Source organism: Saccopteryx leptura, chromosome 4 (genome assembly GCF_036850995.1).
Source record: "Saccopteryx leptura isolate mSacLep1 chromosome 4, mSacLep1_pri_phased_curated, whole genome shotgun sequence".
Taxonomy (NCBI): domain Eukaryota; kingdom Metazoa; phylum Chordata; class Mammalia; order Chiroptera; family Emballonuridae; genus Saccopteryx; species Saccopteryx leptura.
The window spans coordinates 123557626-123580553 of NC_089506.1; the positions used below are offsets into that span (position 1 = coordinate 123557626).

General features: G+C 50.3%; 1 protein-coding gene across 1 annotated transcript in view; it reads right to left on the minus strand.

Annotated features, from left to right (window-relative positions):
* Positions 1-258: 258 nt before the first annotated feature.
* Positions 259-22928, minus strand: part of TIMP2 (TIMP metallopeptidase inhibitor 2) — a 51489-nt gene continuing 28819 nt past the window's right edge. The window contains exons 2-5 of the mRNA XM_066381427.1: positions 16341-16441; positions 13776-13884; positions 4998-5122; positions 259-3159 (exon numbers count right to left, since the gene is read on the minus strand). Of these exons, the coding sequence (XP_066237524.1) occupies positions 2962-3159; positions 4998-5122; positions 13776-13884; positions 16341-16441 (533 nt within the window). The 3' untranslated portion in view covers positions 259-2961. The remainder of the gene's footprint in view (positions 3160-4997; positions 5123-13775; positions 13885-16340; positions 16442-22928) is intronic.

Here is a 22928-nt window from a genome sequence, read left to right on the forward strand (position 1 = left end):
GGTATTTGGAGAATGTTTTTAAAACAGTCTTCATTTTTTTAGAGGTATATACTGAAACATTTAGAGGTGAACCTCCGTGATAATCTTGAGCAGGGGGGTAGGGGTATGGGTGGGAGGGAAGACACCAGCGTGCATCCTCCCCATGGGAGATGCAAAGTGGGTGTAGGGCTCTGCTTGTGTGTGTGTGTGTGCGCGCGTGTGAGAACAAAAAGGCCTATGCTCTGAATGTCACACACAGTCACATGGAGACAGCCAAGCTCTCTTTGATAATACTGTTTATTGTCCATTGACAGAGTGATCGCTCAAAAAAAAAAGAAATGATACAAAGCATTGGAGACATGCGAAGTCTGCTTATCGACTCCCAGCAGCTCTCATGTGTTCCCAGCACAGGAAGGTCTCAGACTTCATATTCCAGCAAAAAACACATCGTCCCAAAATTAAAAAAAAAAATCCAAACAAAAATCAACAAAGCTTTAAATTATGGCAGCAAGTCCAATATTTCTTATGACTTAGCAAGCAAAGATCTGAAAACAACTACAATGTAAACGTTATTTTAAATATTTTGAGACAACAGAGGAAAGAAAGAGCAATGCTTAGAATATAACATAAATTAACAACACCGAATGGACGGCCTTCTTAAACTGTGTATTTATTGCAATTGTTGACTGTGAAGGTATTTGAGTGGCTCTGTCTCTTGGTTGCCACTGGGCACTTCCTATTGGTGTTTTTTTTTTTCTGTTCGGCACGGCTAACAGACCATTGTGCATGGATTAAATATAGACGCCATCTTTCAGAACTGACTGACTCAAAGGTTCTTTTCTTTGTAATAATTTGAACCAGAGCAAAGGTGGGAGACAGATACTCAAAAGAATAAAGATGAGAGCTGAAGGGACCCACCATCCTAGGCTAGGATCATCCATGCTTTCCACTCTGAGCCAAATGCTTCCACGATGCAGAAACCTCTAAAAAAAAAAGTGCAAGTCTAACACCTACCAAGGATAATAAAAAACACAGCACAGGAATGATTATAACTGATGTCAGAAACAAACAAAAACATTGGAAAAGTCAGATGAAACAGGAGTAAAGATTACATGTGATATAATAACACCATACAGGAAGCAAACAGGAAAGGTTGTTTTATGGATTGGAAGGTCTGGTGTTCTTGTATATACTGAGTCACACGGACCAGTCCATCATGACACCTCACAGACTTCCTATCACTATACAGCATGACAGTGCCCTTGGAGAAGGTCTAATTCCTGGGTCCTCTAGTCTTCTCTGGAAAGGGAAGTCATCAAAAGTCTATACTGACCAGGTCCTGGGCGGGCACGGGGGGGGCTGCATGCCACTTGGGGGCCAGGGGTCTTCTATAGGTGCTTTGGGGTCACTGCAGAATAGAGCAGACTTGGAAGATGATGACTTTGGAAATATTTTGCAGAAGGACCACTCAGACCAACAGACCTGGGCTTCATGTGTGTGTGTGTGTACCTGAGCTAATGTGTGCATATGCTTGCATCTTGTGCATGATAGACTGAGAACAGTTTGTCTTTAAAAAGCAAGTAGGATTTAAAAGGTTATCTTTATTCTTACTGAGGAATTTCTGCCTGTGTTAACCCCCATTCTGCTGGCATCAGAAAACCATTTTTAGGGAATACTAAATAGGTTCCCTAGTTCCCTAGGAATGGGGTTTCTTAATGGGGACATCTTTGTAATATAAGAAATGTCAGCAGAGGTTGGCACACCTGCAACTTGGGTTCACATGCTATCTGAAAATTCATATTTATAAAAATGAGATGTCTCTTAAAGCCAGCACGGTATCCTGGAGGCCCAGAAGGAAATGAGTTGCACTGGGGCCACCTGCCACCAAAATTCATCCTCCTTAGATAGGACTACATAAGACACTAGCTAACTTCCCTCACAGGAGTCCAGGGACAGGACTGGGCTGTCGGTCTTGGAAGGGATCGTACTAAACCTTCTCAGGTAAGGGGTACACAGCAGGACCGAGCTTTTGCTTTCCCCAGGATGTGCACACAGAGAGCACAGCTAGCTCACACCATGGGCCACACACAATGCCCCGCAAAGCCAATCTGTACAACTTGGTCCAGATACCAATGGCAGAATGAGGAGGGAAAGCAGGAGGGACTTCAGAAGCTCATAAGTGAAATGCAAGGGCAGTCAAGTGTCCCCCAAATGTCTGTCCTCAGGGCGGAATGCCCCACACTCCCCCTAAGTGCTGAGGAATGTGTGTGTATGCAAGGGGAATGCAATGCCTTGGCTGAAGCCCAGGCCTGTTGCCCCCACATCACACAGCCCAGAGGGCGGCTCCCACTGGAATTCTGTGAATTAATAAGAGTAATCAGGGCTCCTTTGAAAACAAGCTGCTCCTGAGATACAGGAGTCACAGTTGAGGGAGTCCATGGTCAGCAGAGAGGAGCTTGGGGGTGAGGGGAGGAAACTTGAAAGGGGAAGGGACTGACACCTGAGGGCCAGAGGAATGGAAGTGGCAGGAAATGAGGGACATGCCCCTGTCAAGATGAAGGGACCTGGTAGGCCTGCTACACAGTTTTGCAACGACCCTCAAGTTTCTGAAAAATGCACATTTCCAGGCTCTGCCCTAACCAGGCTGTAGGAGGGTTCCCCTAAGTGCTGCCTGCTCAGCATCTGTAACAGTGCCAAGGCCGGGCCTGGAGGGGAAGCCCGGGTCCCACCCCGGCCTGCAGCCCAGCATCGAGACTGACACTCACGGAGCCCAGGCTGGCAGGGGCAGTATAGGACCGACTTTTTCCTCCAGAACCACAGCCGTGTTAAAGGGGGAAACAGGGCGGGGAGGAGAATGACACTAATTTAGACCCACTTGGATGACTGTTTTATTCATGCTATTTCCAGGAGGGGATGTCAGAACTGGACCAGTCTACACTCTTGGAGGCTTTTCAGTTGGCCACAGGGGTGCTGCTGGCCTGCTTATGGGTCCTCGATGTCGAGAAACTCCTGCTTGGGGGGCGCTGCTCCACGATACCATGCGCAAGAGCCATCGTTTCTCTTGATGCAGGCGAAGTACTTGGCCTGGTGCCCATTGATGCTCTTCTCTGTGACCCAGTCCATCCACAGGCACTCGTCCAGGGAGGAGATGTAGCAGGGGATCATGGGGCAGCGCGTGATCTGGGAAGAGGGCACGGAGGAGGACTCAAATCAGGGAACAAGGCCACTCAGGGGCATCTCCAGAACCCAGCAACGCACGCCTGGCTGAGGGCAGTGTGCTGAGGGAATGCCCGCCGGAAAGCAGCACGGGGAGCTGGGATTGGAGTGCAACCTGCTCCACTGGCAGCAGGTGGCCTGCCCAAGGGGAGATGAAGCCAGGAAACCTTGTGCACCCCCTCAGCACCCCCAACCAGTGCAGGCACCCCTCTGCTTTGGGACATTTGGTCTACCTTCTTTGAGCACAGCAAGAAAACTTTACCTCAGCCCCATCCCCCTGGGAGTATGAGTAATAACTGCAACAAAGGAAGTGGAATAAAAAGGGTGGCATCTTGTTCAAGCACACCTGGGCTCAGAGGAGATCAGCAAATAGTACTGGTCTGAGGAAGCTGAGGCTACAAGAGGGTGAGACCTTCACAGCCAAGTGAAGACAAAGGAAGAGCTTGTTTTTGATTCTGTGCTGGGCACAGAGGAGTCTGCTTAGCCCATGGGGAGCCACAGGTGAGAACACTCATTTCGAATGAGCTAAGGGCTGGGCTGTTGATGACCGACAGGATGGGCAGGAGCGCCACACACCCAGTGCCCACCAGCACTGGCCAGTCCCAGCAGCCTCTCCACAGGCTCGTGCTTGGCCCAGCACCTTCTGGACCAACATTCACTAGTGGTGACGCAGAGGGGTGCCTGGTACCCAGCAGTGCTTCCTGGGTAGGGCTGGTAGGGAGGGAGGGTGGTAACAGGATCCAGGCCTGGGGGCTGTGGAGGACAGCTCATCTTCTACCGCTGCATGAGTGTTGGTGATGCTCTCACTATGCTCAGCACAACCTTTGGGCCACTTTTTAAGAAGGGGGGCTGGGCCCTGGCTAGGTAGCTCGATTGGTTAGCCCAGTGCTCCCCAACCTTTTTTGGGCCACGGACCGGTTTAATGTCAGAAAATATTTTCACGAACTGGCCTTTAGGGTGGGACGGATAAATGTATCACGTGACCAAGACAAGCATCAAGATTGAGTCCTAGATGGATGTAACAGGAAATCTGGTCATTTTTTAAAAATAAAACATCGTTCAGACTTAAATATAAATAAAATGGAAATAATGTAAGTTATTTATTCTTTCTCTGTGGACCGGTACCAGTCCGCGGCCCAGGGGTTGGGAACTATTGGGTTAGAGCATCATCTTGATACACCAAGGTTGAAGATTCAATCCCAGCTCAGGGTCCATACAAGTATCAACCAATGAATGTATCAATAAGTAGATACATTCTCTTTCTCTCTCAAATCAATGAATGAATTAAAAAAAAATTTTTTTTAAAGGTCAAGTACCCAGTGGGACCATTATAAAAAAAAGAAAAAAGGATGACTGAAGGCTCAGACATGACCAACACAGACCCCACATTCACAAGGCCCCCACGTGTTGTAGACGCTGGCAAAAGTGTGACACCTGGGACACCTTCACAAAGCACAGTCTTTACACATGTACCTTTGGAAAAAGTACTCACAGGACCATATTCTCCCCACAAAACTCCTTCTCCTAGAAGGCTTCCCTTCTTAGAAGCTATGGTCCACACGGCCAGATTCCTCTACCTCTCAGATATCCCTTGGCAGAGGTATGTCTCAGGGTACTGGCCAGACTGGGGCCCAAATGTCCTATCCCTGTCAGAAAGCCTCACCCATGGGGAGGCCACACATCCCTAGAGGCCTGTGCAATGTTGGGACTCTGCATTGAGAGGCCCTGGAAAGCCAGGAGTCAAACCCTGGCAGTCCTCCTGGAGGCGGTGGTGATGTTCCCAGAAGGAGGTGCTGGCTTACCTTGCACTCACAGCCCATCTGATACCTGTGATTCAGGCTCTTCTTCTGGGTGGTACTCAGGGTGTCCCAGGGCACAATGAAGTCACAGAGGGTGACGTGCATCTTGCCATTCCCCTCGGCCTTTCCTGAGGAGAGACAGGGATCATTGAGCTCAGAGCAAGCTGTCTTCCTTCAGCCCCCCTCCAAGGTCTGGCTGCGCTCAGCCATGCAGAAGTTTAGTTCTAATAACATCGTGTGTTAAGGGCTGAATTGGGCCCCCAAATTCACAGGATAAAGCACTGATACCCAGAAGCTCAGGATGTGACTATATTTGGTGAGAGGGAGGGTCTTTAAAGAGGTGAATTAATTAAAATGAGGTCATCTGGGTGGGCCCTGATCCAATCTCACTGGTGTCCTTATGAGATCAGGACACAGACACACATAGAGGTGATAACCCTGTGAGGACATGGAGAGGACGGCCATGTACATGCCAAGGAGAGAAACCTCAGGGGAAACCAACCCTGCCGACCAATCCTTGATCTTGGATTTCCAGCCTCCAGGACTGTGAGGAAATAAATGTCTGTTGTTTAAGCCTCCTGGTCTGTAGTCACAGCAGCCCAGTACGACTAACACACCATGAATTCTTAATCCTGAGTGTAAAACTCACTGTAGAAAACATAAAAAATACAGGAAGAAATAAAAAAAAAACCCAAACCTCTATTTTCCTTACACACAATTAACATATTGATATATTTCCTCCCAATATTCTTTTAGGTCATGTTGTAGGTAGGTAGGCGACATTGCTTCCTGTCTCATCTTTCACCAAATATTTATTCACAAGCATGTCCTCCATTTGATGTGGCACTTGGAATTCGGGGCTTTCCCATTAGGAACAGCGAAAGCATGGACATCTATAAAGCTGGAGGCCGACTCTGAATTCCCTTCTGTGGGATGCTCCTGCTGGTCTCTGGACCTGAGGCCCCTGACTCCGCTCTGTTCCTGAACCTTGTGGAAGAGCTTTGTGGAAGAGCTCCCTCTGCTGACAGCGTTGGCTTTTGCCCAGCAGGAGGAAAAGACAAACGAGTGTACTCCAGGGAATGACAGAACCTATGGAGGGCAATGAAGGTCACTTAACATCTCATCCCTCCTGCTATGACAGCACCTTGTCAAGAGACACAAAAACCCAGCGATGAGCCCCAGAGGAGCTTGGCCTAAGAGTGATGGGTGACTCCCCAAGAGACAGACCAGAGCCTGGGGCTGCACCCTGAGCACCTCCGCATAACCAAGTTTCAGGCATGCAGCTTAGTAACCTCAGGCAGGCACAGCGCTGGCCACTTGCCGAGGAGCACCAGCTAATAGAAACGAACTCAGTGAAGTAACACTGCAGCTTGTCGGCCAGGCACCGTGGCATCCTGTGTGCTGGGCAGGTTGCAGGAAGCCTTCTCTCTATGCCTTTGCCTGTTTTACTGTTCCTTAGCGTTGGGAGCTCTATTTTTCCTTGAATCAGTGTGGACTTGTATGACATTCCAGGGAAAGAAATGAATCAAGAAGCAGGGTTACTACTACAGCAGTGGTCCCCAACCTTTTTTGGGCCACGGACTGGTTTAATGTCAGAAAATATTTTCACAGACCGGCCTTTAGGGTGGGACGGATAAATGTACAAAATAAAATTATGCGACCGGCATAAAAACTGTGGTATTTTTAAATATAATTGTCGAACTTACGAGACAAGCGTCAAGAGTGAGTCTTAGACAGATGTAACAGAAGGAATCTGGTCATTTTTTAAAAATAAAACATCGTTCAGACTTAAATATAAATAAAACAGAAATAATGTAAGTTATTTATTCTTTCTCTGTGACCGGTACCAAATGGCCCACGGACCGGTACCGGTCCGCAGCCCGGGGGTTGGGGACCACTGTACTACAGCATTTATTCTGAATCTTAATATCTAAAAAAGAGAAGTGTTTGAGTGGCCTTCAATGCTTCAAAAATATATATTTGACTTTCTTCTAAACCTGTAGCCATTTTCTGTGATTTCAGAGTATCTAAGGAAGGAGCACCACTAGCAGATAGCAAATAACTCACGCCACCCTCTATCCTGGTTTCTTCTGACATTTACCACCCATCCAGGTAGACCAGAGCCTCTCCCCTACCCAGCCAGCTCATTCACTACAGACAGGTGGAGTTCCACTCTGGATCCGCCCTCCAAACTCCTGGAGTGATAGCGACAGGATCCTTGACTGGCGTCAACATCCTCGTTCTGTTGTTCCTTGTCTTTCTTACACAGCTGCCCCCTAACCACATCGTAGGCAGAAAGTAAAGGTTGTGTCTCAATCCTTTTCTAGCCACAGCACCTTGCACAGAGTAATTACTCAATAAAAGTTTACTGACGACAAGGGGGCTATGTGTTATAACAGTTTGCTTCATCATCTGTCTTTTTCTTGGGTCCTTCCCTTTTGACTTTTTCACCACCAATTCAAGCTTCTACAGACAGGAGGCAAAGGCAGGACAAGGAGAGGAAATGCCAAATTGTATCTTTTCCACAGCCCAAGTTGCTGGGCTCACATGAAGTTTGGGGGCTGTTTATAAATGGAGTAGCATTTCAAGTTTGGGGGCTGTTTATAAATGGGAGTAGCATTTCAAGTTTGGGGGCTGTTTGTAAATGGAATAGCATTTCAGAATGTTAAAAGGAGACCCCTCTTGACATAGATAATTAAGACTTGCTTGGGAATGCATGAAGTGAACATCTGTTACTACATTCTGCTTGTGTCTGCCTTGGAGAAAGCAGGCACAGAAAACCAGGAATTAATTAAAATTTGTTAGGGTCATAGGTTTATATTTCCTTTTGGAGGAAAGAACAGTAGAAGAAAATGACAGGGCCTACTCTGTTAAGAGTTCCTGAACACCAGTGCCCAACTGGACATGTGAAGGTGAGTCACCAGCCCCAGCGGGGTGGGCTGCCTTGGGCCACGTGGTCACTCCCAAGGCTGCAGCCAGACAGTGCCGGTGGAGCAGCTTACGACACACTGTGATTTCTGACTAGCCCGTTTTGACTCCGAGAGAAAAAGATTTAGAATCTGTGTTTTTAGAACGTAAACACTAGATTTGATCAGACTGTCACTGAGGCCGGGGAAGAAGCTGGATGGGCCAGGCTCCTCTGTAGTGGGGTGAGTCACAGCGTTAGAAGTGCCTCCACGACCGGCTAGGAAATGCGTGTGCTTCCAATATCACCTGTGAAATAGCTGGAGGCGATAGGCACACACTTATCAAGTCAATAAATCTTCAGAGGTTTTTAATTTTTATTACATGTGGAGCTATATAATTTGGATGGTTCAGTTGTAGCAGGCCTATATGATGGGTGCTACAGGTACTTGTATAATGAACTGACTTCTTATTCAGACTGGAGACAATTTAATGGGCTCATATGTGGGAACAGCACAGGACACACACATTACAGAGACTGACGGGAATTCTTAGGCTTTCTGTGTTTGATTCTCAACACTTTATTGGGATACAGAAGCCCCTCCCTTTCAGACAAGGGACCAAGCAACATAAATTCTCCTATCCCATTCCTGCTGGAGTTGGTCTGGGGTGTGGCCTGAGCATCAGGATCTTTACAAACTCCCTCTGGACCTCTAATGAGCAATGTAGGTGGAGGAACACTGGGTTGGATATGGGGCAGGCAGTGAGACTTCTACAACCTGGACCAAGGGAACAAAGTAGCAGAGTGTAATAAACCCAGGAGTCAGGTCAACCAGGTCTAAATTCTGGCTGCACCATGCCCGGCAGCATGACTCTGGCAGAGGTATGCTACCAAATGTCTACCAGCTGGCTCTCCTGGGAGAAAAAACTCCAGGGTGTAGCATCTGCCAATTTTTATGGTGTAAACACTCCCACCCTAGCTGATTTTAAGCTACCAACATGCTATCAACTGAAATTTAACAATCGGTACATGAAACATGGGTTCAGCACATACAGTGTACCTGAGACACATTGCTCCACCTCACTAGTCCTAAGTATTTCTATCTGTAAAATGGGGGTCATAACAGTATCTTTGTCATAGAGGGTTATGAGGATTAAATGGACTCAGCATGAAATGCATTTGGAGTGTCAGGAAAACGGTACTCTGATTTTTAGTAACAGGAAGGTGGTGAAGCCTGTCACAGAAGCCAGACCAAGGTCACTTGAACACCCAGGAGCCCATGGTGATTGGACCCTAGCCCTGCCTCCTTCAATAAGTGCTTCCGTGGCTCTGCAGTTTGGCCAGGCAGCCCCTAGAGGGCAGTGTGAGAAGCCTGAGCGGAACATTGTGGCTCTCAATTTACAGTGTTGGTCTTCCCTGCACAAAAAAGAGGATGCAGATCGAAGCTGTTGATTTGCTACGGCAGTAAATTCCCTGCACGGTGAGTGTTTTATCTCTTTTCTCTTCTCCCCAGATGGCATTTTTCTGATCATAAAAGTAATAGATGTCATAATTTGAAAAACTGAGCCAATACAGGAAAGTAGAAAAAAAGGAGATATATAACTGATGATAAGATGCAGCCTGATTTCCGTCCAGGTTGTTCTGTGCACACGGCGAGCAGTCCTCATAACCTCCTGCAGGACGCCCGTACCAGCACCTTGTATGCCGTGCAATCTCTGTCGCCTCCTGTGGAGGCAGAGTCTGGGTGCAAGATCTCGGCAGCCCGATTTTGTCCCTGTACCCCTCTCTCCATTGGGTGTCATTTTCCCTACAAAAATAGTAGATACTGAGAATGGAAAATGGCACAATTGCTTTAGAAAGCGGTCTGGCAGTTCCTCAAGTGATTAAACATAGAGTCACCATATGTCTCACAGCTCTACTCTTAGGTATCCACCCAAGAGAAAGGAAAACACGTCCACACAAAACCGTGTGCTTGGATGTTCATAGCAACACTGTTCACAATAACCAAAAGGTGGGAACAACCCCAGTGGCTATGAAATGATGAATGGGGACACCAAATGTGGTGTATCCATTCAATGGGAGATTATTCAGCCATAAAAAGGCGTAAAGGTCTGACACCCAATATAATGTGTGAACTTTAAAAACATAATGCTGAGTGACAGAAGCCAGACAAAGAAGGACTATGTATTATATGATTCCATAATATAGAAGTCTGGAATAGGGAAATCTGTGGAGTCAGAAAGTAGAGTGGTGGTTGCTAAGAGCCAGGGGTAGGTGAAGGAAGCAGGGGTTGGGAAAGTAATAGCTAAGGGTACAATCAATAAAATAACAAATTTTATTGACTGTGGTGAGGGCTGCTCACCCCAAACCAACGATTCATGCACTGTCAATGGGTGAACTGTATAGTGTGTGAATTATTATATCTCGATAAAACTATTGACGAAATAGTAGATGCTCTTTAAACATTTAGGATGTTCAGAAGTGCCCATACCCTGGCCGGTTTGCTCAGTGGTAGAGTGTCGGCCTGGCATGCAGGAGTCCTGGGTTCGATTCCCGGCCAGGGCACACAGGAGAGGCGCCCATCTGCTTCTCCACCCCTCCCCCTCTCCTTCCTCTCTGTCTCTCTCTTCCCCTCCCGCAGCCAAGGCTCCATTAGAGCAAAGATGGCCCGGGCACTGAGGATGGCTCTGTGGCCTCTGCCTCAGGTGCTAGAATGGCTCTGGATGCAACAGAGCAACAGCCCAGATGGGCAGAGCATCGCCCCCTGGTGGGCATTCCGGGCGGATTCCGGTCGGGTGCATGCGGGAATCTGTCTGACTGCTTCCCCGTTTCTGGCTTCGGAAAAATACCAAAAAAAAAAAAGTGTCCATAAAAGGAGAGGGAGAGCCTGACCAGGTGGTGGCGCAGTGGATAGAGCATCGGACTGGAATGCGGAGGACCCAGGTTCGAGAACCCGAGGTCTCCAGCTTGAGTGTGGGCTCATATCTGGCTTGAGCAAAAGCTCACCAGCTTGAACCCAAGGTCTCTGGCTAGAGCAAGGAGTTACTCGGTCTGCTGAAGGCCCATGGTCAAGGCACATATGAGATAGCAATCAATTAAGGTGTCACAGTGAAAAACTGATGATTGATGCTTCTCATCTCTCTCCATTCCTGTCTGTCCCTATTTATCCTTCTCTCTGACTCTCTTTCTCTAAAAAAAAAAAAAAAAATTAATTAATTTATAAAAGGAGGGGGAGAAAACTTTCCCACCATCTCCAAGGAGAAGAGTCGCAAGTTTGAGGTAGCAACACAGGAACAGGGAAGTGGGATCTGGGGATGAGTGCTGGAGGAAGGGAGGAAGGGAGGGAGGGAGGAATGACCCAAGAAGAGGTCACTGAAGTCTTCCTCCCTCAGTGACCTCCTGGAGCACAGCCAAGGTCAGCCCCTGCTCTCAATACTAAATCTAGATCCTTGAACCTGTGAAGGTCTCTCTCTCCTTGCACCTGACAAGCACTGACTTGCTGTTCCATCTGCCCCCACACAAAACCTGTCTCATCTTTTCTAATTTCCTATCCTGTGCCCTACCCCCAAAGTGGTGTCCTGACCGAAGGGACAGAGGGTCTCTCCTCCTGAGTCCCTGCTGCACCAAGCACAAGGCTAGACACCAACAGGGACCTGCTAAATATGTATTGGGTTTTGAATATTCTCAGTGGAAGGGGGAAAAAGATACAAATAACCTAAACAGAAGGAAATCCCCCAAATCATAGCGATTTGGATTCACAGTTTATTCATACGGTTAAATTTGGACTGGGGAGCAGAATATTATGTCAGTTAAGGGGAGCTGTCCTTCCTGTCTCTCCTTGCTTCTTATGTCTGGGATCTGACTCCTGCTTTCCCTGGGAAGAGACAAGCAGTGGTCCTTACTGACCGACTCAGCACTGGCCAGTCCAGTGGCCACCAGCCACACAGGGTGTTTACACTGACACTGAAATTAACTGACAAAAGGTAAAATGAAACCTCAAATCGGCCCTGGCCAGTTGGCTCAGTGGTAGAGCATTGGCCCAGCATGTGGATGTCCTGGGTTCGATTCCTGGTCAGGGCACACAAGAGAAGTGACCATCTGTTTCTCCACCCATCTTCCTTCTCTCTCCCTCTCTCCTCTTCCCACAGCCATGGCTCGATTGGTTTGAGCGAGTCGGCCTCAGGTGCTGAGGATGGCTCTGCTGCTTCTGCCTCAGGCCCTAAAAAAAAAGGGCTTGGTTGCTGAGCAACAGAACAACAGCTCCTGATGGGCAGAGCATCGCCCCCTAGTAGGCTTGCCAGGTGGATCCTGGTTGGGGCTCATGCAGCAGGCAGTCTGTCTCTCTGCCTCCCCTCCTCTCACTAAAAAAAAAAGAAAGCTCAAATCCTCAAGTGCACTAGCCCCATACAAGGGCTCCTGGGTTCAGTAGCCACATGGGGCTACCTACCACTCTGGCCAGTACAGAACATCTCTGTCATCACTATAAGTTCTGCTAGACCAGCGGGTCTCAAGTCTGGGCAATTCTGTGCCCTGGGGGACATCTGGTGATGTGTGGTGACCCCACAACTAGGAGGAGGATGTCACGGCAGTTAGTGGGTAGAGTCTAGGGATGCAGTGAAATGGCCTACAATGCATACGACAGTCCTTGGTGACAAAAAAATGGTCTAGTCCCGGCCTGACCTGTGGTGGCGCAGTGGATAAAGCGTCGACCTGGAAATGCTGAGGTCGCCGGTTCGAAACCCTGGGCTTGCCTGGTCAAGGCACGTATGGGAGTTGATGCTTCCAGCTCCTCCCCCCTGTCTCTCTCTGTCTCTCTCTCTCCCTCTCTCTCTCCTCTCTAAAATGAATAAATAAAAATTAAAAAAAAAATGGTCTAGTCCCAAATGTCAACAAGGCAGAGGATGACAACCCGCTCTGGGTTCCAGGGGCAGCCCAGCAGGGCAGCAGGAGTTGAAGGAAGAAGTAAAGGAAAACGCTTTCAGTGAAGAATAGGGTATAAACAAAGCAGATGTAGCAATAAATGCAATGGGGTCCATCCGGACAATGGAATATTGTTCGTTCTTAAAAAGGAAAGACTTGTGACCCATGCTATAACATGGATGACCCTTGAGGTCACTATGCTCAGTGACATAAGCCAGACACCAAAAGACAAACATTGTGTGATCCCATTTATATAAGGAACTTAAAGTAGTCAGAGTCACAGAGACAGGAAATAGAAAGGGGGGCTGGGATGGAAAGTTGATGTTTCATGGGGATAGAGTTTCAAATTGGGAAGATGAAAAAGTTCAGGAGCTGCATGGTGGAGACGGCTGCAAGACAACGTGTGTGAGCCTGACGCCACTGACCTGGACGCTTAAAAACAGTTAAGATGAAAAAAACAACAACAAAACAAAAAAAAATAGTTAAGATGGTAAATTTTACGTTGTATCTATTTTATCACAATAAAAAGAAAGATATGATAAAAAAAAAAAGGAGCAGCATACTAGGGGGTACAATAATATCAACAGTTTTAGAATCAGGTTTCAATTCTCCCTCCCACCTCCTGCCTAGCCAGAAGCGTTTCTTCATAAGTCTCTCCTTCAGGAACAAAAGACAAAATTCTCACCTCTCTCCACCTGACTCAAATTCCCACCTGGCTACTTTTTTCTTCCCATCAAGTCACATCTGCTCACACTGATATAACAAGGGGGAATGCCATGGGGGAGAGGTGGTAGAAGAAAATGCACTAGGAATTCTCCATAGAAAACAGCAGGGTTCCCCGAGATTTCTGAATGGCCACTCAGGACATCAGGGCTCTGCTACACCTACTGCTTTTCCCATTGACACAGACCTGACTGGTCTCTAAGAACATTCCATGTCCAAGCCCACATACACACCTGCAATGAGATATTCCTTCTTTCCTCCAACATCCAACGAGACCCCGCAGATGGCAGACGATGGGGCCGTGTAGATAAACTCAATGTCCTTGTCAGGTCCTTTGAACATCTGGAAAGACGAGGGTGAGGAAAGGTTAGCAGAGAGCGCTGCATAGCCGGCAAATTCCGTTCCCGCGCAGACCTGTGAACAATCGCACCGGCGCCCGTGGTGCTGCCGGCATGGACAAGGGGACAGAGTGTACCAGTGAGATGGACAGAAGACAGTCGCTCCTACTGCAGAACAGTTCTTTGGAGTCATTCATTGCTTAGTGTGGCTGTACCTGCAGGGACCCATCTCGGACAACACCTGTGCTCTCCCTGCCACCAATGAGGGGCTCGTGTGTCTTCAGGTGCTTGTGGCCCATCACTGAAGGGCGCCACCTTCATACGCTTCCAGGATTCTAACCAGACACTGGCTACTTGGTGGGGGGGAACCAAGCTGAGAGGCACCCCTGCAATCAGAAAGCAACTCCTGGGTAAGGGGAGTAGATCTGATGGCTCAATTTCTGATTGACTTACAGCCTTTTGGCAATACACCTGCTGCCCCGGCAGGAAGAGAGAGCCACAGCCAGGTGACAGGCGGGGACATCAGCAGGGTTGACAATGCTCTCCACCCTGGTGTTAGGGGTACAGCCCGATGGAAGCTGGGTGTATGGAGAGGGGAAAGGCACACAGGCACCAGGACCACACACGAAGGAGGCTAACCCGGCTGTAGAACATGGACAGAGCAGGCTTTGCAACTCCACAGGACTCTGTAGGACTCTGGCCTTGGCTAAACCAAGGTTAACAGCATAGGTGCTTTTCATTTGGTTCATTTTTTTTGAGAGTTTCATTATTTTTAATTGATTTTAGCAAGAGGAAGGGAGGTAGAGAGAGAAAGGAACACAGATCAGTTCCTGTATGTGTCCTGAGTGGGGACTGAACTGACAACCTCTGCACTTCATGACGATGCTCTAACCAACTGAGCTATCTGGCCAGGGCTTTGAGAGCTTCATAAGCAAACTTAAATGACACAGGCTCATCCCCAACATCACAATGAGCTAGCTTTCCAAGGTCTACACTCTAACCCACATTAAGAAAGGTTATGTTGGTAGCAGCCATGTGACATCTTTCAACCAAGAGCTAAAAGCCCTGCCTTAGTGCTAACACCTGCCTTTCACAACACCTTAATGAGGCTGTGAGAACAGAGGTGTTCTCTTTCCTGCTTCATAAATACAGACTTGGGCACTGAGTAAAAGGTCACCCCCTTAAATGACACAGATGCAAGGAGTAAGCATGTCACTGACCTTTTAATGTTTATTTTCTACTTTTATTTTTGGAACAAAATTCAATATGGGTGGCGACAACTATGACCACAAAGCTGTCCCTCCCCTGAAGCCTAGGGTTTTCTTCTCTCTTATAGACCAAGCTAGTTCTTGTGACAACAGTAACCTTCTTAAGTGCTAGGCCTTCCAATCTCCTCCCGCCATCCGCCTCCTTCTCGAGTATGGGCTCCTTGCCACGTGCCCCTGAACACAAACAACACTAAAAAAAACAAAAACCAACAAACACCCATCACCTCCCCCTCCAGACGCCTGCCCGGCCCTCTCCTACCAGGCGAATCATCTTTTCGGTCACCAGCAAGGCCTTAGTTTCAGTTCTACCTTCACCTTGCCTCTTAGAATGTTAAGCTACCCAGGCAAGACTGGACCTCCCACCAGTTTGCGGGAATAAGGGCTCCCAGTGGCAATAGCCAAGTTCTTGCTGTCTTCAAACCAAACCCCACAAAGCTCAGGCACGGATGGGCATCACGGAACCCTCCACAGAATCTCTGGTGAACATGGTGATTCCACCTGAAGCTGTGCCATTATTAACCCATCAAAAGGAAGAGAACAGGCCCTGGCCGGTTGGCTCAGTGGTAGAGCGTCAGCCTGGCGTGCAGAAGTCCCGGGTTTGATTCCCGGCCAGGGCACACAGGAGAAGCGCCCATCTGCTTCTCCACCCCTCCCCCTCTCCTTCCTCTCTGTCTCTCTCTTCCGCTCCCGTAGCCAAGGCTCCATTGGAGCAAAGTTGGCCCTGGCGCTGAGGATGGCTCCATGGCCTCTGCCTCAGGTGCTAGAATGGCTCTGGTTGCAACAGAGCAACACCCCAGGTGGGCAGAGCATTGCCCCCTGGTTGGCATGCCGGGTGGATCCCGGTTAGGCGCATGCGGGAGTCTGTCTGACTGCCTCCCCGTTTCCAGTTTCGGAAAAATACAAAAAAAAAGGAAGAGAACACACTTCTGAAATAACCCAGGTGATGGGACCATACCACGCCCACAACTTCCCAGCCATTTTTGAGTTAAGGGAAATCAGATAGACTTGAACTTGACACCCTTATTGTCTGCTCAACAGCTGTCGGGAACTTTTTCCAGGGACCCAACAGCACCTCAAGATGGGGAGGGGGGACGGGTCTGCATGGTCTCTGCCTCTGGGGACCCAGCCTCACTCGAGATCCTCCTGCAGCTTGCCCCACCGGAGGGAACAATGTGGTGACCTTCACCCTTACCTTTATTTGCTTGATCTCATATTCAATCCTCTTGATGGGGTTGCCATAGATGTCATTTCCGGAGCCCACCTCCTTCTCACTGACCACTTTGGCCCTAATCACTGCAAAACACAAAGACATACAAGTGAGCAGAGTCCCCATAGCACTGTCCTGGCTCTGAGGATGCAGAAGGGGCAGCAGTGAGGCCAGGAGGCGAAGGACAGGGGACCCCAGCCCCCAGCAGGGCCTTGGATGCCCCATGAGCTGAGCAGGCGGGCCAAGAGGTGACACTGAGACTCCTCCTGGTTCCTGGATTCTTTGATTAGGGGCCAAGCAGCAGCTCCCATCCCTCTGCTGGTCTCTGAGAATAAAGCTCTCTGTTGCTGTCAGACATGAGGGCCTTGGGACTCCTTTTATTCTCTCCAAGGTGCATGGAGTGGTGGCCAGGGAAGCAGATGAGCAAATTCACTGGCCGGGTCCTAGGTCATGAGTTCAGATGCTCAGACTCCCCCACCTGCCCTCCATCCACAGCCCACAGGCAAACACCTTTTCAGGCTGAGGTAGAGGAGTAGTTCCCCAACTTACAGAGGCCCCATCATATTTAGGTTTGGGGGTCTTGAATCTAACCTGCCACCCTCCTAATCTGTCCTAAAAATATCCCCAGAAAACGTCCTGTGGATGATTCTTTGTATTAACACATATTCCGTCAGGGGCACGACAGAATGATCAGAATGTTTTAACCAAAAAAGCACCGAGTCTGGTGAGGGAATATTCACATGGCAGACCTCAGGGACAGATGCTGAGGAAGGAGGCCAAGTGGAAAGAAAGATGATCCTGGACCAGCAAGCAAGATGAAGGACGAGGGAAGAGGTTGGGCTGGAAAGGTCCCGGAATGTTCCCCGGCACCTGAGGCTGCTCTGGAGCCATGCACCACGCGGCTTCCTACCAGCAATTAAGCCAGGACTCTGCTCTACCCTATAACCTGACAGCTCGCGGGTCAGCAGCTCATGCTGTCATCTGGTCAGAGCCCTCCCTTTTTTCATTTTGGAGCTTGTCAGCTGGTGCCTCAAGCCGTCTTAATGGTTTTAAGAGCTTTGCCCTCCAAAATACAGCTGTGCAGGGTCACTCTGGGTGAGCGTCACATTTGTGTGAATGTGAGAGAAATGAGAAATAAGGAGCAGACACTCCCAGCTCATAGGAACGTCCCACCTCCACCCCACAGCAGGCAGCTCAGATCTTAGGAACTGCTGGCCAGGGCCGTCTTTTCCCAAAGAACAGGGAGGCCCAGGCATGTGAGTCCCCCATCTATGCCCGTCCCCCTGGGCCCCAGAACTGATCTCTAAATCTTGCACTGGTACCAGAGCCCACACCGTGGCCCCAGCGCCCCACCCAGGCCCGAACTCCATTCTTATTTCTTCTATTGGAGCTGAGTCATGACTGGCCCAGGCCGTGGGTTCCTGTTTCCCAGCTTAAGCCAGACCCCAACCTGCAGAGTCACACCCAGCCAACACCACTCGGTGGGCCACCTGGAACAGAGGGCTTTGCCCTTGGTAGCAGGTCACCCTGTTTCTAGCATCTTCTCCCACCCCCAGCACCCGTTGTCTTTTTATAGTCACATCCCTTCCAGCTGAAACATCTACCTTGGCTGCCCACATCCCTCATCTAAAAAAGGAAACACTTTGCAACCTGGTGCCAGCCAACAGCCATTTCGGCAGCCTCAGAGTCTCCCACTTTGCCATTCCTCCAAGCCTGGACCTGCCCCGGGGTGTCCCCACCTCTGGACCAGAGAGCAACTTTCTTCTGCCTCAAATGCCATCTCCCCCCCTGCCTGGAGAATTTCTATTAATCATTCAAGACCATCTAAAATTGCCCTTTCCTGTTTTCCTCTGGGAAATGCTGTACGGTGGCACATTCTGCTGTAAATACCTGCATGACTGTCTGCTCAGGGCCCTGGGAGCATCGTGTGTGTGTGTGTGTGTGTGTGTGTGTGTGTGTGTGTGTGTGTGTGTGTGTTTCTGAAGCTGGAAACGGGGATAGACAGTCAGACAGACTCCCGCATGCACCCGACCGGGATCCACCCGGCACGCCCACCAGAGGGCGACGCTCTGCCCACCAGGGGGCGATGCTCTGCCCCTCCGGGGCGTCGCTCTGCCGCTACCAGAGCCACTCTAGCGCCTGGGGCAGAGGCCAAGGAGCCATCCCCAGCGCCCGGGCCATCTTTGCTCCAATGGAGCCTTGGCTGCGGGAGGGGAAGAGAGAGACAGAGAGGAAGGAGGGGATGGGGGTGAAGAAGCAAATGGGCACTTCTCCTGTGTGCCCTGGCCGAGAATCGAACCCGGGTCCCCTGCATGCCAGGCCGATGCTCTACCGCTGAGCCAACCGGCCAGGGCCCCTGGGAGCATCTTAACAGACCCGAGAACAGTGAGCGTTCAAACATGAGTAAATGTTTGCTGAACTAGAGATACTGGGTTGGCAGCCTGGAGAGGTTTGTCTTTGGACCCTCCTAGCTACCTGCCTGACCTATACCTCATTGCAACACGACACAAAAAACTGTTATGCAAATCAGTAAATGGACCAGATTAACCCTTTCATAGGTTTTCTCTTTTGTGCCACCATCATCAGCTCATGGTGCTGAATGAACCAGGAGCATACGAAGGAGACAATGGTTCTAGGGCTTTTCAAAGACCAGTACTCTGCACACTGTGTAACACAGAACAGGTGCTTAGTAAATACCACCGGCAACAAGAAAATAAGCAAACAGCGGAAAGGTTCGGTTCCATTCTGTGCCCTGAGGTCCATGCATTTTCTCCTACAAGAGCCCCGCAGGTTCCCAGGCAGTCTGAGGAATCATCTGAAGGGACCACACAGAGATAAGATAGGTCCTACTATAGCCCATCCCCTACATGCCAAGTGGTCTCAGGGAAGCTCCCTGCCCTGCTGAAATACTGTACCACGTGAGCAGCGCGGACAGCACCACCAGTACCTGCCTCCAACAGGCTGTGGTAAGGACAGGAGATGTGGTGAGAGTAACACAGGGCCCGGCACATAACTACGTCTAGTTCAGGAGAACAGCACTGCGGAGACTGGCGAGATGTCTCCCTCTCCCTGGGTGAGAACTGTGTCCGCTCACCACTCAGGTCCAGAGAGCCCGTCCCAGTTGACTCGAACCCCAAGTCTGGGTGTGACATAGCTCCTGGATGCATCTGCTTTGTTTGGGGCTCAAGCCACACACTTTCTTTTTGCAAATTGTCAGGAAAAGAGAGACTGGGGGAACCCAGGGGCCAGGGTAGACATGTGGGGTTAAGACTAGACTGCTCACTGGCCCTGAGGCCACCAGCAGCTTACAGGGGTGGGGCACAAGGGCTGGAAGGCTCTCCAACTCTGTTGGTCCATGCGAAACAAGAGTTCAGCTTCTTTGGGGTCTCTCTGAATTCCAGGTGGGAACCTCCTCACCATTTTTACAAAATGGGAGATAATGAGAATCAAGAAAGGCAGAAAAGGGCCAGTTCTAGGAAAATCGTCCCCAAAATATCAACATCTTCTAGGTAAGAAGGAGGGGCTGGACACACAGCTGTCCCGAAGATGCCAGGGACCGACCGTCTGGGTCAGAGCTCCAGGGGGAGAGTACATGCAAAGCCTTGAACATGGACTCATCCTAGCCTGAGGACTCTGTGGGTAAAGGCAGGAGGGGAAGTGGACTAACAGGTCCACAGGGAGGGCAGGTGGGCAGGGCTGAGTGGCGTCACCATGGACCCCAGCCAGCTCTGACCCTCGCCTTCTGCCCCTACACGAGGCTGGAGTGGGGTGGTCTTCCATGCCAAACTCAGAGCTTGGGGTTGGGTTGCTTTTCAAGGGCAAACCCCGAAAACATGGGCCCCTCCTGTTGTCCGAAGAGAGAACGGATGAGGTGTGCGAGGGTCTTCAGTAACAGACCTGGACTTCAGGAGCTTCCACCCTGGGGAGGAGCCAGTCAACAACAGACAGGAAGACAAGCACACGTCTCCAATGGCCAGGGGTGGGCAGGGAGGGAGGCGGGGGAGCTCTCTAGACACGCAGCTCCTGCACCCATGGCAACAGCATTGCCATTGCCTCCAGGATGGAGGCCTCCCAGAGCGAGGGAACGGCCCCTCGGGGTCTCGGGCCACTTAAAGAACGGGGCTAGGGAGAGCAAAGAGACCCAAAGAACCCAGGAAGAAACTAAAATCCAGGCCCGAGCACGTGTTTGCTGAACACCTACTATGTGCTGGGCCTGGTGTCTGGCCCTGGGGTATAGTACCAGCCCCAGCCCTGCCCCTCCACCCAGGACTGGGCTGCTCTGTGCCATGAGCCCCAAGAGCCCCCCTGCAGGAACCAGGGGAGCAGGAGGAGGGAGAGTCTTCATAAAGACTCATGTTCTGCTTCGCTCCTCAAAACGATGGCCTCCCCTACCCCGAGTGGCTCAGACTTTGTTTTTTCGTCTTTCCCTTCTGCCATCAACACAACATCTGGGTTTGAGATCAAGGGTGACACACTGGCTGATGAATTCACCGCCAGATGTCAGCTACTGGAATGCACAACCATCTGCTTAATTCAAAGCACACACCACCGCAGGGCCCCTCCCCACCCTGGGCCACAGATACCACATGATGTCACTTCCCCCTGCTAGAAGCCTGCAAAAACAATCCCCGGCCGCCAGATTTGGGATGGAAAAGCACTGGGTGGGTGGAAAGTCAAGACCATGGACGATGATCCAAAGAATACAGGCTACGTTCAGACTGTGAGAGATGACAGCCACCCAGGGAAAAACCAACGGAGGCCAGGCTGTCCCACTGCTGTCCTGCGGAGCAGGGGACAGCAAGGGGGCCTGCCGCAAATCTCAGGGGTCCCCAGCACGCCACACGCTTGAGCCGGCCTGGAGGCACAGCACACTCAGCCTAGGCCAAGACTCATGTCGCCTCCCACGTCGAACAATGTCTAAGTCCTACTGTGCCCATGGAAGTTCCTGGGGACACAACGGAGGTGAACAAGCTGTGTGTGTACTCTCTGGGGGAGCCAGACCCCACAAAAGAATGGCCTCTAAGTTCATTTGTGTCACACTTGAATTCTCTATATTATCTTGCCTTGGGTCCCACTGATCTCAGGAGGCTCCTGCCAGCCATAAATATGAATAAGCCCTGTAGGGCTTTTCCCAATGGAGCCACTCTGCTGGTACGGGCTCCCAACCCCAAGGACCTGTACACCTGTGGATAGTAACAGTGACCGGCAGGCAGTCACTGTCTTGTCCCCTCTCTCAGCACACTCTGATGCCCAGTCCCCGGTGCCTGCCACAGCAGGCACTACTGGTGGATGGAAATGTCACACATCTGCCCAGAAGAGTGCAAGAATCCAGGATTTGGAAAAAGATCCATCTCATACAAGGTCAAAATCTGGCCCTGGGTCATCTGAGCCTTATGTGTGCACTGACTCAGGCTGGCAGTCTTGGCTCAGTGTCAGCAGACGGCACCGTCCCCAACCAGCCCACCTCCTGCAGCTTCCACCTCAGACCTGGGAGGTGGGTATAGGCAGGGACAGGGTGCTCCTGGGTCTTGGTCACAGCCCTATGGAAAATGTCCAGTTGTCCCTCTGATGAGAGACCCATGCTCCCAGTGCCATTCACTGTCAGGAAGGGGATATGGGGGCCTACGACTGGCCAGCACATTTGCCAAAGACCCTACTGGCCCCAATCAAGAGTGGGTGGGTCATTCTGCCACTGTGACTGCAATGACCATCAGCCGAGAGCATCGTGAGCCTTGGTTTGCTAGCAGCTGTGTGTAGTCATCACAGGGGGCCAGCTGGCTGCAGAGAAGGACTGCACATTTCTTAGATGCAAATGGTGCAAACGTCCTCTGCAGGTCAGTCGTTCCATTTCTGTGTCTCTAGGTAGAATGACATGCCAACCATTTCAGAGGAGTTCAGAAAGAAACGATTTTCTCTCAGATGAAACCCAGCCTCCACTCACACCAGGCTGGGCAGAGGATCCGGGCTCCCCAGGTGTGCCCCTTTCTGCTGGGGTACTTAGTGGTAGTGGGGCTATAGTGTTACACACTTGTCTGCACGTCCCAAAGAGCGCTGAGAATTTAGACATTTTCACCCTCGAGTCAGAGCTACTAAAGCCCTCACAAATGCCTGCAACTAGCTCCCATGGCTGTCACTTGGAAGGAGGGGGGCACTGCTCCTCAATTACTGAGGATCCCTAACCACTTGCATTTAACTAAACTTGACTCAGGCTACCTTGGGGGCATAGCAAAGGTTTTGCCCCTTTCCCACAGAACTGCATCTGCTTCATTAGCAGGTGGGCTGACCTCACTGGCTGGAGGGGCCAGTGACCTAGAAAGGGATCGTGCACGCAGATTACAGATCTGTTCTGACACTCGGGTTTCGAGGCCACATCCCTCAGCTGCATAAGGAATGGTGCGGTTGAGCAGCCTGGGAGATGTCACAAGGGACACATGATGTCAGTGCTGACCAGGTGCCACGAAGTCCATGGGAGTATCCAGCCCCTCCAGCCTCACTGTCCGCTCAGCCCCCACACTGTCACAGGTGGCCACCACCATGGAGGGTTTCCCCAAGCACTCAGTGTGCCTTCCCGGG